This window comes from Lonchura striata, chromosome 1, assembly GCF_046129695.1.
Source record: "Lonchura striata isolate bLonStr1 chromosome 1, bLonStr1.mat, whole genome shotgun sequence".
Taxonomy (NCBI): Eukaryota; Metazoa; Chordata; class Aves; order Passeriformes; family Estrildidae; genus Lonchura; species Lonchura striata.
The window spans coordinates 29,184,324-29,204,360 of NC_134603.1; the positions used below are offsets into that span (position 1 = coordinate 29,184,324).

The 20,037-nt window shown below is 37.1% G+C and overlaps 1 protein-coding gene across 1 annotated transcript in view; it reads left to right on the plus strand.

Moving 5' to 3' along the window:
• The window catches only part of ZNF704 (zinc finger protein 704), a 105,242-nt gene that overhangs the window by 15,592 nt on the left and 69,613 nt on the right, over positions 1-20,037 (plus strand). Inside the window, exon 2 of the mRNA XM_021550571.2 lies at positions 9,624-9,871. Within this exon, the coding sequence (XP_021406246.1) occupies positions 9,624-9,871 (248 nt within the window). The remainder of the gene's footprint in view (positions 1-9,623; positions 9,872-20,037) is intronic.

The window sequence follows — 20,037 nt, forward strand, 5'->3', positions numbered from 1 at the left end:
GATCAGCACTGGCTCTTTCATTCACAGCACCTATTTCATTCAGAAGTTAAAACAGTTGCATACATCTGTGAACTCCCTTGGTTTAATTTCAATTAAATGCCATAATTTAAACCAACAAATAAAAAAGCAGAGTTCTAGGATGTAAAGTCAAATGGATTATATTTCCATACCCTCTTAAGTGATCTAACATCTGCAGTATCTCCTCTAAGCTGGCCTCTTTTAAAGTCAGACAATAACTTTTGACCTCAGAAATCTCACATCTCTATATTAATTGTAAGAGATCTTGAAAATAAAGCCAATCTGGTTTTCTTTTCACTAAAAATATCCTACTTGTTCCAGTCAAGAGGAGGAGGGTTTTCAAATGCAGATGTGACCCCCAATCAAGGGGTTTTTTTTGCTGAGGAGCAAGTGAAGCAGCATTTCCAAAACCTTCTGCTAAGTGTGGTGCCTCTGTAGTGCCTCTATAGTTTAATTTTTGTGAGCTCTTACTTACTTGATCCTGAATAAGATTATAGAAGTGGTAGTACTTCTTTGAGCTGCTGCCATCCTTACTGATCCCAGATCACCAGCAGATGAAGAGAGAAACAGGTGGAGTGTCTTGTACATCTTCAGCAATGGTCTTCATTATGTTATTTTGGATAATTTGTGCTTATAAGAAATAGATGTATAAAATATGTTACGTTGGTGAGAAATATAAGGTTTCTTAAGCACACAAGCTGGAGCTGAGAAGATTGCTTCATGGTATTTCAAAACCACAGCTGGCAGCAGAGAGAAGGACCTAATTTGCAAGCGAATGAATGTGGCTTGCACAGAGATGGGTCTTTCTCCAAGGTGATCTGAGGAACACCCAGGGGATGAATACTCAATAAATATCTGAGATTGAGATAGCCAGAGCCATCAGGAAGACACACCTCAGTGCGAGTTCCAGTAACTGGATGATGGGCATACATCGATTCTGGACATGGTTTTGTTCCGCTGGAAGCAGAGAAAAGAAACTACATGAATATGTGAGCCTCTGAAAAGAAGAAAAGAAACCCTGCCTTAGGCAGAATAGATGGAATAAGAACTGCTCGGTATAAGAACTGCTCAGACAGAACAGTTGGTGTGAACATAGGAGATCCGATGCCACAGAGGTCGGACCTGCATCTCACCCAGCACAGATCCTGGGCTTGGCACTGTTCTTTTGATTGTGGCTGTCTAAGACTGAAATAAAAAAATCTATTTTATTAATTGTTAAATTCGGCTTGATCATTTTTACTTGTAACAGTCTTGAAATAGTTCAACTAGTAAATGCCATATTGATATATCAGTAAGACAGTCCATATACAAGGCTGTATTAAGCTATATGGGCTGTTGTGTACAACTTTTTAATCTAGAAAATCAAAATTAGGGGCAGCAAAGACAGTAGATACTTTACCACTGGGTTCTAAGACCCTTTTTGCATCTCTTGCAAGTAAAATCACCATTTCATAGAAAATAGATATTCATAGGCATATCATAAAAATATACCGTGACATAAGGTTTCAGAACTCAAGTCAGTGCAGTGGGAACACCTGGTTTGATGTTGTTCACTACTTGCAGCTTATAAGTACATCTAGTAATGCAACAGAAATAAGAACAGAATTCCCACATTGGTTTTGTCTCCAGTTCTAGGGTTTTTAGCTTCCCCAGAGATGACCAGCAAGACCTGAGTGTATCCACCTCTTTTCTCTTTCTGTTCTCTTTGGCCAGCCCAAAGCACACATTTCCAGGCCCGCATCTGTTCTCTTTGTGGCCACAGGTTGCTCTGATGGCATTGGGCATTGCTTACACTGCTATCGCTGCAGGAGAGGTGAGGTGAACCTGCTGCCTGGCACTTGCTTCCTTCCCACTTCCAGGGTCAGGCACGTAGGTCCTTGTGAGAAAAAATATGTGATAATTGGTTTAGTTAATTTTAAATTCACTTTCTGTGCAACCATCAATTGGGAAGGTAATTATGACTGCCCATTCCTGGCCTGCAAGTCCTGCTTTTAGCATGGTGGAGTACCAAGTGGTGAGCATGCTTGGCAAAGATTGAAGCAACAGAATTCCTAAATAAAAAATGAACCTGTTTTTTGCAACTATGACTCTCCACTTTCCTCCTGTTTAAGACTTTCCAAGGTACTGTCAATATTTTTAGATGTTTAGAGGCAGTGTCTTAGGCACTTGTTTTATTTAAGAAAAGGAAAGCAGGGCTGGAATAGCTCTGCTGAGATCCTGCCAGTGATGATTGGCCTGGGGGCCAATGTCTAGCTGGAACCCAGGTAGTTGGGTTTGCAGGGTAGTCACTGCAGGTCACACCCCTCTGTGTACAGCATAGCCAGGACACAGAACACACAGTTATTTCTTTGAGACTTAAACATTGCAAGCAAATTTTGAAGAGGCACACTTTCAGTAATTAGTATTAAAATTTGGTAACTTACTTATTGGTGTCTGATAATGTTAGAAGTTATGCCATGTACTTTTCTGTGAGGAACTTACTATACCTGCATATGGGATGGGAAAGAAAGCTACCATACTTCCACATCTTCATTCATTTGTTGATGTGGAGGAGAGAAAAAGGCATAAATATCTCTGAATAATTTTTGTTCAGACCTGAAAATGGTGTATGGGAGGGACCATGAATTCTCAGCGTTCCTTACCGTCTTCAGTAAGACCTTTTTGTCCAGTTTTAATAACATTTATGCTTCATGTGCCAGTTAGTGCAGTAGTTCAGATGTCAGAAGTTGGTGGTAGTTTTATTTGGGGTACAACAAGTACCTGGCTGGGTACTGGATTTCAAAAGTGGGAGTGAAAGTTTCTTTCATTCATCTGGGTAGATTCTCTAGAACTCAGAAACACCTTAAACTGGTGCTGGGATATGTGGGTTTTGTAGATGAGTTATGTTTAGCCAGGTAAGTGCTGACATACACGTGATGATGGTGGGAGGGTAGAAACTTCTTGCTTACTGCAGTTCTTGCTGCATAACACTGTATTGTGAATCCAGGCAACTTAACATACTTAGAATTGTGTTTTAATACATAGAAAATAAATTCTTTGGATGGTTTTCTATGTTTGGTCAAATGAAGATAGGGATTTTTTCCTAGCCTGGTTGAAGATGAATAGTGCATTACTGTACATTAATGTGTACTGTATATTGTAAAGAACATTTACAGTGACCTTAAAATGCATTATGTTCTATATTGTTAGAGACCAACAATTTATAAATGCTTAGAGTGATTAGATTGATGTGATTTATGTGTAATGAGCAACTGCTGGTGAAGCGAGTAATTAAATGCAAAGTATACTCAAAAATATAATAATACATTGAAATTCAGGGCAGATTATTTCCAAGCATCATTACGAGAATCTGTCTTATCTCTTTGTGTTGCAGTATGAATAGGGATTTCTGGCAAAATGGAAATCTGATGCATTCTTTCCTTCCAGTGAGGACACTGTTTTTGAATGTCAAAAATTAGAGCCTTTTAACATGGAAAAAAAAACCTCTTTGTAACAGAAACCTGAAGTAGAAATATTGTATGAAGCAATTAAATGAACTAAAATTTTTGTCCTTCCAGGGATTTAATTTAAATATTTTTTTACTTGCATTTAATTTTGGTAGCAGGTTTGGTGTTTCTCATTTTTGCTTTTTGTGTTTTGTTGTGAACTTAATTCCTGGTTTCTTTCTTGTTGAGAAAAGTGGCTTATCCCTATCCCTAGAGCATTGCCTGGCTGTTCAGGGCCTGAATAGGGCCTTGCAGTTCTTGAGCTCTTGTTATTGATCTCTTATTTGGCTGAACATTTTAAATGTATGTCATCTTACATATACACATTTCATTCTTGTTTCCCATTAACATGCTAGGCTGAAATATATTGATTCCTTCTTTCACTTCCCCATTGAGCTGCCTATTTGTTTTTTAATGGATCAAAAATGTTGCTAAAGCCTTGTTTAATTAAAAAAAAATTCTGGAACTTTTGTTTTCTTGCCAGTTGGGAGTTTTATTGGCAGTCCCAAATACTTAGAATGATTACATCTATTTCAGAAAATGGAAAGAGGTGGTCAGAAAGCCAGAATCAAAAAACTGTTTATGAAAAACAGCAGTGTTATGCAGAAGGTTGGCTGGTGCTAAACCATCTCATAGCTAATCTGTCTAATCTGGTGGTTTTTTAATTGGTGTTTAATCTAAAGAGTTTTTTGATGGAATTAGATCAGTTGATTACATCGTAAATCTGATGGAAATCAAAAATCCACATCCAAAACTGTGTCTTCTTTATCACTATGTAGTGTTAATATTGTGCATAGGCCTAGGACTCGCTGTTAAAACTATTTCTCTATTAACAATGCAAGTAGCCAGAATTGGAGCAGTGAGTTGGGTGATTGCTGGTGGGGTGGGTTTTTTTGATACGTGTTTTTCAATTAGCATGTTACACCCTCCCTGATTTATCACTACCCCTCAACCCTGCCTCTCCCACTCTAGGAAACAGCCTAGTGTGGCTAGTGAGGGATCTTGTTGCTTTTGGAATGAAGTGACGCTGGAGTTGAGTCCAGTTAGAGTGGTCTGTAAGTGAGGTAAAGGAAATACAGCTTTATGGGTTGAGGGGAAAAAAAAAAGTTTGTACAAAAATGGATACAGGCAGTGCTCTGTTGAGCTGGGCAGCTGCCATGTGGAAATCAGCCCTTGAGATGTTTATAAAACTGTCAGCAAAGTAGGTATGGTATGTGGTGTGGCAATTCTTCCAATAGTTTATTTCCATCTGTCCGTGTCATCTATTACAAAGCCTGTTAAAAATTACATTTCTATTCCTGCTGTGCCCACCTGAATCCACAGGTTGTGCACCAAAAAAAAAAAAAAAAAAAAAAAAAAAAAGGAAATTTGAAAGAACGTGGGAAGGAGTCAGTTTTCACATTTGAAGATACATTTCCATACAGTTGGGTCACTAGAGGCAAATAATGCTAATATTCTTGGGAGTTTAATGCCTTCTATTGTATAGGAAACACAGACATCTTAATGCCTGTTACATGCTACTGGGTTATTTGTAAATAAATAACTCCAGTTTTTAAGCAGCAGTGTACTGTAAGCAAGGGAAGATGATAAAGTTCGATCAGGTTGTGCTAAAGGAGTGACATACATAATCTGTCAAATCCGACTCTGTTTCCATATAAATGTGATGAATCTATTTATTCTAGTTTTCGCTGATCCTTTGAATAGGCAATTCAGTGCTTGAGTTGTCTTTTTGATCAATAATTTTTTTTGCTGTTCAGGGTAAAATGCAAGCTGAAATTTAACTGAAATTGGAGGAGACTGAAGTTTGACTGCAATGTCAGCGTCTTATCAGGATGTGCTCTTGGATAGGGCAAAAATTGACTGCGCATAAGTTAAGGCCTAAACTACTGAAAAATTGCAGCCTGCACATCATTTGTAAAGGAATAGGGAAGCACTTCTTTAAATTCCTGTTTGTGTCAGTGTCAAACATGCTCATCATTTTGGACAGGACTTACATTGCAACACGTGGTCTTGATATGGAGTTCAGGACTAGCAATTTGGTTATGACAAAATACCACCAATAAAAGTTTCTATTGCCAAGTTAAGATAGGTTTTGCAATGAAAAATTAATATACTGCTGAAAATAGTAACTATGCTAATCATTTAGCTGTCACATGGATTATTAAACTTTGTCGTTTAATAATAATGAATCAAGCTTTAAAGTAAAACCCTTAACTTAAAAGTAAAACCCTCGATCTAAATATATATTATAGTCTTCATAACTTTGAAACAGAAGTTGAAAGTCTTTCTTAATAAAGTTTTTACTTAGAAACCAAAGTAAGAAATGGTTTTTAGTTTTTGCAGGATGATTACTGAAGGAGTAATGCCACATCATACCTCATCTCTGGCACTGCCCCATGCTTGCACTCCAGTGGGGAGGCTTGGGTAGTATGGTTGTTTCCAAGGAGCACAGTATCAAAAGTCTCCCTTGCCGAATAGTGATGGGAGGGAAATTGGCAAAGGCAAGTAGAGGTAACTGCAGAGAGAAACAAAACTAGTTTTTTTAATTTACAGGTGGTTTATAGCTCCTGTTTCTGTGACTGAACATCCAAGAAATGTTGGTTGCCTGAGGCCAGGTTGTAAAGAACTGTTGAAAGTAAGCTGAAGGTTTCTAATGGCTTAAGGGTGAAAATATACAGTGAACTGCATAGAAAAACAGTCTATTATCAAGTGGCTTGTATGAGCTAAAATTCATCAAGTGCATGAAGAGGACAGAAATTTTACCAGAAGTTGATACTGGAGGCAATAAGATGGCAAATTTGAAGGACAAGAAAAGCTGAACCATTTGAGAACAGCAAAGGATGGAGAAATGTGAAGTATAGGAAGTACACCAAAATAAAATGGTGTCAAAGTCTTCCATTCTAGCTGTCTGTTAGACAGGACTATACAGGTTGGACTAGATCTTCCACAGAATTTGTGCTGAAACATTCTGGACTTGAAGGACCACCACAAGACTCAAGTAGATAAAAGAATATTAAGGATATATGAAAAAAAAAATAAAGTTACTGACAATATATGGCAGAGCAGTTAACTATCTGGAAAGATATACTGGAAATTTTCTTTGTTATCTCTGAACTATGAGTGCTAGTGAAGCAGAGCTTGAAATCAGAGGCATCCTGGTCATTAATCAATGTTTGCCAGGAAGTGAGGAACCTGATAGTTCAAATGACTATGGCCCTGAGCACTCCTCACATCAATGGCTGCTTGTGTAGGTGGCTGGATTTCCAGCAAAAGACACCATCTACTTCCAGACAGGGCAGATGTCTTAAAGGGAAATGGCTTCCAGAGACGTGGACAAATTAAAGTGGAAAAACTCCATGTGGAGTAGGAGAAAGCTACTGGAGAAAGCCCACCAAGGAAAACTCTTGACTTTCTCTCATGATCACCTGCTTCTAAAGCAGAAAAGATTCTTTACATGTAGTCACTCTCAAGGGAAAGTTTAGAAAGAAGTTAGTATTTCCAAGCATCTGTTGAAAACTGAAGATGAGGAAGAGAATTAGTCTAAGCGTTGGATTTGGGCTTCTGCTTTTTCTGGCCATTGGCTGAAGAACCTGAGCTGCTTCTGTAACCTGAGTGTTTGCTCTATGATTTTTGTCTTTCCTCACTTCCATTTGCATGCATGGGGCTGACAATTAATTGGCATATTGACATATGAACTGTGTTTGAACTGGATGTGGATAAATTTGATGTGTAAGAATAGATTATCTGGTATCACAGTAAAAGTATTCTGCTATTTTTGGTTTTGGCTTTATATTACAGCTGTAGTCTGAGCTTGCAACCTTCTGTTGTCACTACATAGGTCTGTAAAGAAAACTCAGCAATGTATGGCACATTACATTTGCTGAAACTGAGTAAAATCCTACAATTTCATAAATAGAAGACAAAGATACCGTTTTTCCTTTGGTACAGACATGCACTTAGTCCATTAAAAGATTATTTAAAACCTTAATGATGAAAACTGAGTTCAGTCTGGCATTGGAGAGTAGGGAATGAGGGAGGATGTCCCTCTCCTGTGCTCTCAGCATTTTCCACACCAAAGGTTGTAGAGGGTAAGGAGGCAGCTGCTGGTGCTGCCCAGTACTTGTGCATATCAGCACCCCTGCCAGCAGAGCGTGTGGAGCTGCTCCTGCCCTGCACAGAGCCCTCCTCTGCAGCGGCTGAGCAGGGAGGAAGGGAGGTGTGGTCATGCAAGGGAAGACCATGCAGCAGTGGAGGGGATGGAAATCAAATCTTAACGTAAACCCTTATTTGATGTTACATATTTCTAGGGGCTGGATATTGGAGCTTGGGTATTTTCAGGCTTTTTTGTTACTTCAGTGCATTACTTATAAGTCAGTTTTAATGAAAATTGAAGGTAACAGCATTTCAGTGATTCTCAGGCACTCAAAAAAAGGCTAATTGTAAATCTAAGAAGTTTTTTTTTAAAAAAATCATTAAATCAGAATTCAATTTGTGTTGTTTATATGTCTTCTCCTAATTCTGTATGATCACATGCTGACTGTTTTGTCTTCCAGGCAGATTTTCTTGGTAATGTGTCATCTGTTTGTGTGTGAAGAAGTGTAAAGTTTCTAATTCTTTCTACTGTTTACGTTCATAGAATAGTAACTCTTGTTTTGTTCTTGAAGCAACTGCTAAAAGCCCCTCAGTGGAAGCACTAGAAACAATTAAATCATCAGTCCTAAATATGCATTAATGATGTGATACACTTTACAGAATACAGCAAAATTACTGTGGCAAGTATATTTCCTGTGAACTTAAAATTGCTTGCACCATTTTCGTAACTGCCAAAGTTTGACATCTACAAACAGAGATCTGTGGAGAGAGGAATATATTTTACTACATAAATATATCTATGTATAATATATTTATATATAATAAATATATCAATTAATTTTTTGGATTATGAAAAGGAGGAATAAGTTGGAAGAGTTGACATAGGAATTTCAGTTTATTGGTGCTGTTACTATCTAGGTACAATACAGCTTGGATATCTCCAATGTCAGATCAGCAATAATTTACAAGTATTTTAAAATCCAGTTTGCCAGCTCAAGAAGGCAGCTGTATTTCTCTGAGCAAGTGCATGTGATGTGGAAGTACCTGTGCTCAAGGCAGGAGAAGCTGCCACTTTGTTGGGCTGTTATTTTACTTGGCGGTTTGGGTTGTTGGATGGGTCACCTCACAAGTAGGTCTGCCCCTGTGAAACTGTAGCTGCCCAGGGAAGTGTAGCTGCCCAGAGAATGGATTTCACAAGAAAATCTAGGTCCTGTGCTTTGTTTTGCTTGCTGGGAAGGTGGAGTGGCTTGGTTCTGATGAGTGTTTGGGGTCTTCCCTCCAACCTTGCAATAGTTTGTTTAAAAAACATCAGCACATTGTATTCCAGAGTGGCAGTGTCTTTGTTAAGACACCTGTTTGCTTGGGAAGTCTTTGCTTGTGAGAAGAGGCAGACCAGAAGATATGGGAAGTGCTGGCAGAGACAACCTGGAGTTGCTCCTGGGTGTGTGTCCCTGCTCACTACTGCTGGATGGTCTCCTCGCAGAGATCCTGCTGCCATCACTTGCTCCCCTTTGCCTTCTGGCAGATGAGTTGGATCATAGCAAATTATTTTTATACTCCTGAAAAAAACGTCATTTACAAATACAGCTTTTAAAGAATCCAGCATGTGGCTGTAAGGAAGTGCTTTAGTTTTTTGGTTATGTTTAATTTGGAAAAATTCTGAATTTTTTCCCTGAAAATTTAGGAGGAAGGCAGCTAGGATTTCTTTTGCATAGCTGTGCGACACAGATGTGTGTGCATTAAAGATATGTTGTTTATAATCTGGTTTATGACATTCTAATTCAAATACCTTTTTGAATTAACATAAAGAGGTTGATAGCTTTATCAAATGGACAAAAATTGCTTATTTTCCTGGCTGGTCTTCAACATCTTCGAGAAATTAATGGCAGTTTCAGAATTTATGAAGGACAAAGAAATGGTATTCACTAATTCAAATAATTAATTAGAAGCAAATGCCTGTGTGTAGTGGGTTGTTTCCCATTTTAGGTGAATTAAAGGAAAATTTAATAATTGCTTTCAATTTTTCAGGCAGCTAACATCAAGCGTGAAATGACCTTCCATGCATTTCAACAGGAGGATGTAAAAAGTGACATCAGTCGAAAACTGCCAGACCAACAATTTCTCCTGTTCACCACAAAGGAGGAAGATTTAAAAACAGCAGAGACCAAAAAACTTAACAGAGCTCATGAGTATGAAAAAGAAAACACTCGTTCTGTTTGTCTTCTGGAACAGAAGCGCAAGGTTGTTTCTTCAAATATTGATGTGCCTCCAGCAAGGTGAGTTTGATTTTTTGGTTGTGTTTTGTTTTAAGCTTTATTTCTTTTTCTTCCCTGCCACTTTTTTTAATGGGACATTAGATTTTAAATGGACATTAGATGCAAGTTTGGTAAACAGCACTATGAACTGCTAAGACTAGAGTTTGTGCCCAGGCAGTCCGAAGTCAATCACAACCTTCCTATTTCAGGGATCTGCTAGGAAATTAAAACAGTAGTAGCAGAAAATGAGAGCATCTGCACAGTAGGGCTTGCTATTGCTTTTGCATTGTTTTTGCTTTTAAAATGTGCTGCAGCTGAGGTACTTGGAGAAGAGGATGTGTCTTAAGAGGAAGAGATTGTTGACTCAGCTTCACCCTGAGAAGTAATCTTCTAAATTAGTCACAGAATCATTTTACCTGCTAGCAATTTATTTTTCAAATTTTTTACTGTCATACTTGTAGACACTTTATACTCATTGGGTATTCTGTGTTGCAAGATGACAAGTGCTTTTTCTTTTTCTTGTTCATGTTAGCATCAGTCTGTCTGTAAATATTTCTGCTTAATCTGCCTGGTAAATTTACTTGCACATAATTCAGTAAAAGGCCTTTCAAGTTTATGATACTACTTAAAAAAATTGTAGTCAAAACAGATGTTTAGTTTTTCAGTTTGCTGGCTTTCTGAAAACCAACATTACCAGCAGGTTCTACTATATCATCCAGAACAAGATGACTTGATGTTTTTCTCTGGCTGTCATAGATGTCATTTGCACTGAGTCCATGAGCATTTTTACAGGATTTTACCCCCATATATATGTAGTAAAAAGCTATATATAATAACCTTGAAATGTTAGGATACTTATATGAGATTTTCACTAGTAATCAACCTTGTAATGTCTGAGTGCCCTTCTCATTCATCCTCTGTGTCTCAAAGCAAATAGGATCACAAGAACATATAGGTCAGGAGGGAACTCAGGAAGTCACCTAGTCTAACCTTCTGCTCAAACCATATGTTAGCACTTCCATTTAACAACTCAGGCTGCTAAGGTACAGGGTTTAAGTGCATTTTTGTGTGACTTCATGCAGATAATCTACTTGAAGAAGTAGTCAAGCCCCCATTTTCTATAGCTTCAGGATCCTCCTTCCTTGGAGGGATGGATATTTTTTCCCCAATGAGCTGGAAAAGAGGATGAATAAACATCTTTATTGCCTTCTTAAGGCTAATTATGACACTAGTTGTGAGAACAGAATACTTAAGATGATAGGAAATAAGTTCATTTACAAAGGTGTCATCTAAAGTTGTTCTTTCCATCTGCATGTATTTTATTAGGAGCATAAAAATTACTGTGTTATGTTGTTGTGTGTTTTCAGACATGCAGGTTGAGCTCCGGCATTAGCAGAATTAAAGAATGGATCAGGAAAGAAACCTGGAATTTATGTTCAGTAGCGTAATAAATATTTTGGTCATTCTTGATACATATTTCCAGTCAAATTCAAGTTTTACTTTGAAGCCGAGGTGAATTATTAGGCCATTTGTCTGCAGCTGACGGGAAGAACACTAAAACCTTTGCTTGGAGACCTTACAAAATATTTGCTGTTATAATTGAATGTTGTAATGAACCCAGCCTCTCCTCCTAGGCAGCACAGTTTCATCTCTAAGTCATGTTCTCCAAGACTCCATGCATTTCTTGCCTCTTTCTAGGCCCCTTTCCAGCTTCTGTCTTGGACTGTGCTGAGAGAGCTGCATGTTCCTCAGAGGTGAATTCCTCATTCCTTTGCCTCCTGGCAGGACTCGTTGGGTCGACTGTCCTCTCTTCTGATGAGAAAATTCACCTGCCTTTGCAGATTTGTTATACCCAGCTGTGGAATGTTGTCTTGAATTAATCAGATAATGTTTGCAATTATGTGGGACAAATAAGGGATTTAATATGGTCTTAATTTCTTATTGCTACATATACCCTCTTTACAAATAAACTCCAATTTTTTTATTTTGTAAAGAGGGTATATATAGTAATAAGTGAAAGTGAAGCTTGTTATTTATTTTGTTTTGAAACCTTAGTGGAACTGAGTGGAGCCCATTTCACTTCAGATGCTGAAGTGAAAGATAACATTACATTTTGCAGTATCCAACTAAACCCATTACAATATTTAAGTGATTTTGAGTCATTACAATATTTAAAATATTTTGAAATCAAAGCTTTGGATTCGTTATTAGCCAGGGGCATATGAGTATGTCCAAAGGAGCTCTGAAAAAGTGTTTGCAAAAGAGATATTAAGAGGTGGGTAAATTTACTTCACTTTTTCCACAAAATGAAACAAAGGCCATCCCTTCTTAGTTGTTTTAAGGATCTCATAGAATAAGAATGGAAATCTTTGTGAGGCACTGTATCTAAAATAACTAACAGTTCAGCAAAACACCAGAATAATATTTCTTGGAGGCATTCAGCTTCAGGGCTTTCATTATTGCTTATGGACTCTGAAATTTTAGAAATGTTAAAATATCTTAACTGAGTCCTAGTGTTCTGTGTGCCTGGTAGTCAGATGCATGGAAATTATAGTAAAATAAATATTTCATTGGATGCAGAATTTTTAAGTTCATTGTTTACATTTTTATTTAATCTTGTGAAAAATACTACAGACATTTCTCCCTATGTTATGTCCTGTACTAGAAGTGTCTTTTGGATTAAGACAGGAAGAGATCATGACTTTTTCATACTGATTTTTATTTTTGGAATGCAAGAAATTAAATGACAGTTAACAACATTAATTCTTTCCCTTTTCAGATTTCTTCAGCTGGTCATTTTGAACAAAAATTATCTGAGCTAAATTGTGTTCCTTCTAATGAAATGCAGATAAGCATAAATGAAACTGTTCAGCTGGAGCAAATGAATTATTTGATATAATGAGGAAATTTGAATTCTTTATTTCTTCCTTTGAATATTGAATTTATTGTCAGTTTGATGCATAAAGAACTGCAGTATTGGAAAAAGTGGTCTGGCTTTGAACTGCAGTTATCTCTGAGAATTGAGATGTTATCTGTAGAAGAGAGGAAAATACACTTTCAGTTGATCTCCAGTTCAAGCAGCAGCAATCAAACACAGCCAGATACACGGATCTGAGTAGTGAAAGGCCATTTTGTAAAAAGAGAGTGGTATCACTGTGGGACTAATCCCCTTGTCTGGTGGGCAGAAGCAAGCCCAGGTTTGCCAGTATTTCAGACATCTATGTCTGTAGAGGTCAAATGTAATCAGAGGTGATGTTCCCAGTAGACAGAGGTGCGGAAGTTAACAGGACCTTCTTGCTCATTTGTATTTTCTTCAGATACTTACGAAAGGATAGTTCCAAAGCATGTCAATAATAAAGACATGAAAGAACCTGGACTGCTGATACAGTGGGTGTGAGGATGTGAGGAGAGACCCAGTGCAGGCCACATACATAGGGAATGGCTTCTACCTTTTGGAAGAAGGGTGGGTGGTGGAGAGCAGTGGATGAAGTTTCTTTTCTTTGAGTAAAATGTGAGAATAAATGTCTGAAAATGATGGTGATGTTAAAGGCCTTTTTAGACTGAAGTGTTTTGACCAATGGTAGCTGGAATCCCTTCAGAACTTTAATGCAGTAGTGTCCGAGGAGGTCCTTTCAGGCGTTCTGAAAGGCACCAGGCATGCATCACTTCTACCCCTCTGATAGGTAGGTTGATTTGAATAAATCAGCATATTTTCTTTTGTTAGTCTTCTGCTAGATGACCTCAAAATATTGTGAAATTTGTATTATCCTCTTGATGCATCATCCTCCTTTTCCCCAGCCCACTTGTACTCTGTTATCTCTGAAGAAAAGAACAAAAGATAAATTTTCTAACTGCCTATCTTTTTCTACATAGTTTATGCTGCTAAAGGACAAGCCACTGCTAAACATCAGCTGCTTAAACACTTCCTTATAGTGTTAAAATAGTTATTGTGCAATAAACCCTAGCTGCTGTGCACTTAGGTTTCACTGCTGTTAAGCAGTGACATTTACCATGACAATAATATATTGGATTTTGCTATCTTCTGATGCTTTTATATTAAAAAAGCTGTTCTATTACTGTGAAATTAATTTTTATTCCTGTACCTATATTTTATCTACTAATTAGTTTATAATTTAATGGAAAAATATATTAAATAATTGAAATAAAGTAATTAAATATCTCTAGGAATTCTCTCCAACATTGTCTCTTTAGGTCTTTGTAGAATAGCTACAGAAAGCTGGGGCAAAATGAATTTCAGCCATGTTTCCTGACCATCATTATAAAGAAATAGTACAGATGGTGATGTATTTTCATGCAGAAATTATTTTCTTGCCTGGCCTCTCCAGGAACATAGCTCTGGGCAGCCTTCTGATTAGAGAGTGTTGTTGATCTCTAAGGCCTGCTGGGCATGATTGATTATGCACCATGCATTCCATGGAAACATTTGCATATTTTCATAGCCAAAACTCTCCAGGAGCCTGACTTAAAGATCAAAAGCAGTATCTGCTTAACTATGATAACCTCACCGGAAGGACTTCCCAATCTGCTTGTAGAGGGAAGAACCTGCTGATCAAATTGTGCTTTTCTGTTTATCTAGAGGTGGTGTTTATTCAGAGATTGTCTTCTATTATTTTTCTTCATCTGTTTTAAACTAGTCCTCAGTTTTCTTGGGGGAGTTTCTTTCCTGTATATCTCACAATTTTTGTTGAGGGGATTGATGGGGCAGCCTCAGAGGGTATCAACTATTTGTTGGCTGCTGAGGATTTTCAGCTTAATTGAGTGAAAACAAAAGGCCAAGAAATCAGGCTGTGCTTCGGAGCTACTGTGAGCTTTCGAGCCCTCTAAATTTCTATGCTACTTAGAAACTTTGATAACAGTTGTTTTTATAACTAAAACTATTCCCCGCGTCATTCCCGTATTTCAGAGCTTCTGTAAAAAAATCTGATAGTTGGCAATACCATGCATTTAAAAGCAGCTTCTCCAAACATATACACCAGTGAATTATTGAAGTAGTAATTGTTGCTTTGTTTACTACAATTGTTTAGTTAAATATGTGTGCAGCTTGATTGAATTTTACCCAACCAGTCAGTAAAACTTGATTATATTTAATATTGATGGTAGTAAACTGCTAGTCATGGTCTGCTACAAAATGGTGTGGTGCCTTCTAGGATCAAACTGATGACAGAAAAAAGTCTTATCCAAAGAGCAATCAGAGGAAGGGTCTGTGAGCATATTTTGAAATATAAACCTATGTATTTCTTGATGCTGTTTTCTGGTGCTACATTTCCTTTGCATTCTAGAAGGACTGTAGATGTCTTTTGAGCTCTGGATGCCTTTCATTTGCCTGCATTATGCAAAAGCAGGGCAGCAGAAACTTCTTTGAAAATGGTAGATTAAACTGCTAATAAAAACTAAGCACATAGTTTGACAGAGCCAAACCACAGTTCCAGAAGTCACCTTGCATATCTGGAAGGCCATCTTCAGGGCCAGTTCAATTTATTTTCATCACTTGTCTTGGATGTACTGGATGGCCTATCCAGCAGGATTTTGCCAGCATAATTTTCTAGTTAAAGCACAGATCTTGGATTAGTTAACATTTCTCTTGAGGTCTTTTTTCCAGTAATGTTTAAAGCAGAAGGGATATTAATCTCCTGAATAAAGAAACATGCTCTTGCATGTTCCTTACTTGTAATGTTTCATATTTGATAATGATTCTCACACAAAAGGGCATAATGGCAACTATGTGTGATTGTGGGTTTTGAGCCTGGCTTACCATAATTGATTCAGTGAGAGCAGGATGTGATTTAACAGGGATAGACCTAATAAGGATACAGCTGAAGCTTACTTCTCTTGGAAGAGTGACTCTCTCTTTGGTGGGACCTTTTGTATCACTTGGTCATCATTTCTGAGTTCATTGTTCCCAGATTTCCATTTTATTAATGTTAGAAGAGGGAACTTTAACACCAGCTGATGACTTTGGCCATCTAGATTTTTAGCCAGTGTTAGTTTCCATTTTTTTCCATTCACTTGCTACCCAGTGAAAAATATAATGTGTGAAAATTTGATGGTACAATTAAGTGTGGTAAAGTGAAGTTGTTCTACAGCCTGACTTGGAGTCAGTATTATTTTAAGTTAACTATTATTTTCAGATGAAGGCTTTGCTTGTGCATGTGTGTATATATATATATATATATATATATATATATATATATATATATATATGTATGTGTATAAGTAACTTTCCCATTTCTCTAGGAAATCCTATATTCAAAGCACTGCTTTGAAGATCTGTCTTCATTTGTTGAAGTATACCTACATCTCTTAAAAATCTTCTTATACTGGTAGCCAGTACCAAAGGCTAGGTAATTTTATATGTGTGATGGCAGTTGCCAACAGACAGTGATCTCATTACGAAGCAAATTTCAATGAATTCCTCAAAAGTGGCACAGAGGAAAAATGTGTCCCTAATCTGCAGCGACTGTTAGGCGCTAGTTCATGAAGAGCTGCATTCAGTCAGCACTGCTGCTCTCTGTGTTAGCCATTGATGTGAATGCACGGCTTGTTCTCAGCTCTTCAGTTCCCTTAAAAAATGGAGTGTAATTTCAAAACACTCCTCAACAGCAGGCAATATTCAATAAGAGTAATTTCTTTGTGGCTTGTGTTAGCTGTGGCACAAAAAAATTCCTCTTGAAATGCCATCTGTGCTGAGAAAAAGAAAAAAGTCAATGAGTACATGGTTTATAACTTGTGTATCTGTGAAAAACGTGCAAGAACGGGCTACTGTATATATGGTTACGCAGATTACACACATCATAGCTATGTTCATAGCTATAATTTTATTTAAATGCTGTAAAATTAAAATATTCTAGTTTCTTAAGTGGTATTTGATGTTGTATCATTGAGGTCATCAAATACACAAAGCCTCTCATTCTGAGAGTCATAGTTATTTGTAAAATATATTTTGAAGTTTTTGTCTTAACTCAATTAGCATCATATGCATAAAAACATCCATTTTACATCTTTTGAAAAAAGGAGATAGAAAGTGTTATTCTCCATTTATAGTAATATGCTTGCATTGTGTGTATGAGGAGTTATAAATATTTTGTTTATATCTCTAAGACAAATACACTACAGTGAAACTCCTATGACTCTTATATGTGGTGTGTTACCTGTATAAGTGGTTTGTATCAAGAAAGGCTATTTTAAGATCTTTTATTAATAACTATAAGAAATATTTATATTATTATTTATATGCATCAGATACCTGTTTTGCCTATTACGACTTCAGGTTTTGTGACAATAAGGGTGTTGTCAAAGAAGGGAGCACTTAGTCATTTAAAAATATCAGTATCTAAAATCAGATACGTATGTAAATTAGTTTTTTCTAAAGACCTGTTTTTATTTGAAGCAGAACACCATCTTCTTGTGGTTTTGCTAATCTGCATCATAATATAGTCTATAACTCTTTCTTCTCAAATCCCCAATCATTTTGAGAACATGGTGAAACAGAAGTGATGCTAAATACACAAGGTCTGTATAAAGCCTCTACGAGTTTTGATCTGCCGTTAGTCTTTCAAAAAAGACGCAGTCTGATCTTGTTACTGAAGCAACACTCAGTAACATGGTATTGCACCACACCTGTACTATGTGTGGAAAGCCTAGCTCCATACCTGGATAAATAGCTGCTCTTTGGAAGCTTGCAAAAGTTTAACCTGATCACAGATTTCTTAAGCCAACAATAAAAAATAGTTTCCATTCTTCAAGTATGATAGTCAAGATCAATACAAAAACAGCTTTGCAATTTTGCATGGGTCTCTATTTGAAATTCTGCCATAAGAATTCCTGCAGGTGATCTGATACTGTGACCTCAGCCCATCTATGCTTGGTACCCAGTGATAAGAACAGAGGTAGTAGCATCTTCAGAGGACTGGGGGAAACTGCTTAGAATATGAACTGCTATACTACTAGTTATCCCAGCAGAGAAGGTTCATCCCAAAGTACTTTGCTTCTTTGCTCTTCCATCAAATGAGTACAATGAAATTAGGTTAGAAATCTTGCTAAAATTATTTCACATTCCCAAGCAAATTTTTTTTTTTACACTCTGCATAAAACCAATGCATAAAACCAATGTTTAGAAACATTTGTTTGTTCTCATTTTGGGATAAAACATTTTCTCTTAGTGGCTGCCTATGTGATAGCCTCCTTGGGAAACTGAGGGGAAAAATATAGAATAAAATTGCCAAAATACAGTAGCAGAGTTTCCTTAATTATACATTATACTAAATTCTAGGTATCTGAGTGTTGTCCTTCCTTCTTTCCAGGGGGCCTACCAGAAGTCCACTTATGGCTGGACAACTGAGCTGTGTTATCCTATGGAAATAGTTGTCCTCTGCAGTATCAACACCAGCATACTGAACTGAGGCTGCTGCTCTGTTGACATATGCATTTTTTATAGTAATGGCAATATTCCAGATGGTAAATGGAGTCAACAGCCAATTGATGCTTTTAGTAAATTATTCTTATATTATAAGTTGTTGTAACTGCTGCTCCTAATTTGATTTGGTTTGTTACCCAAAACTTAATGCCATGGCTGTTTGTTTGAGGAAGAACAGAGGGTGATATTTCCTGAGTAGCAGATGTACTGTCATTATCATCAGCTTTATAATGCAGTGTAGAGCATGTGTTTAGGTAATGCTTTCCCCAGGAAAACCTCTGTTAAATACTTTGTAGTCTTAATCTTGTATGTGAAGGACATTTTTCATCCCATCCTGTGTTCCCAAGCTTACACTCCCTGCTGTGTATGTTAATTTGGACCATGTCTTTTGTTTTCGTTGTGTATGTCCAATTGGTTCCTCCCTTGAAGGCAGGCAGTGATATAAGGTGTTAAAAAAGGCACTTAGTACTTTCTTATACACACACACAGTGCCACATACTGTGCTGTTACCTGATGGCTTGGTGTGAGGAGATTCCTCACTTGGCTGGATGAGGAGGGAGATGATGATGAATAGGGTATGCTGGGCTTATTTTGAAATTTCTTTGTAATGAAAAGTGTCTGTGAAAAAAGGTTTGATGTCACTTCCTTATAAGCCTGTGCTGACACTTTAGAGAATGTTTTGGCTGCTCTTTCCTAGCTTAACTCCTCATAACTGCATGCTGAAGTCACAGACTGTTGTCAGTGCCCTCCTGGATTAAATGATTTGTTATTTTCTCTCTAATAGAAAGGCTATTAGTATGGGGAATATTTGCGTTATCTCTTGCTTTTTAGTGTTGCTTAATTTATCTTATATAATGGTAGTTGTTTTCATGGGTCCTTGGCTCCAAGATTACAGATGAGTAGTCACAGTAAGTGCAGAGTAGCTATTAAATAATACGTTTATGGATGTGTATACACACACACATTTTTTTTTTTAATTGGGGGTAAGCATTTGTTTGGTGATATACTTGTGTGCTCATCTCTAGTATCCAGAGAAATGTCTTCCTGATATTTAATCTTTTTAAATTAATGTTTCTACTTCAAGTACCTATCTAGAGTACTTTTAGATCACAGGAATAATAACAGCAGTAGTAAATATCTAATCAATGCTGAAAGCCCTTTAAAATATGTCCCATAAAAAGGCTTGTGGTTACACTTACTGTATTTTGTGGTGTATATTTGATGATAACGTTGACAGAAATCCAGGGTATTACAAAGGAAGATACACTACTCTCATGCTAATCTCTGAATAGCAGGGGAATGCACAATTGTGTCATTTTATTATGTTCTGATCTCAGTAAAAAGCTTGAAGAGAAAATCTGTGTTGAATGTGTAGTATGGGTCTTACCAAACTAGATACGTATTGCATGTATAATAAATCATTAACATTAAAGCAGTTCAAAACCAAGCTTTCACATCTTGATTTAAGACACAATAAACATGTCTTTTATTGGTCCTACAGATAGAAGCTTTGAATTACATTATGCAACAAATGTTCTTAGTTATCTTTGGTTGGGTTTTTTTTCCCCCTTTGGATTTTTTTTTGGCAACCTGTTGTGCAGACATCCAAACTGCTCACACTGTTAATTGAGTTTGCCTGTCATTATTATAGCAGAGGAATATGGGAGACAACATTTCTGCAGTGAGGAGTTGGATTTGAGAGCCAGGGAAAAATACAGTTGCTGTGAAAGAAACCATGACAACTCAGTAAATG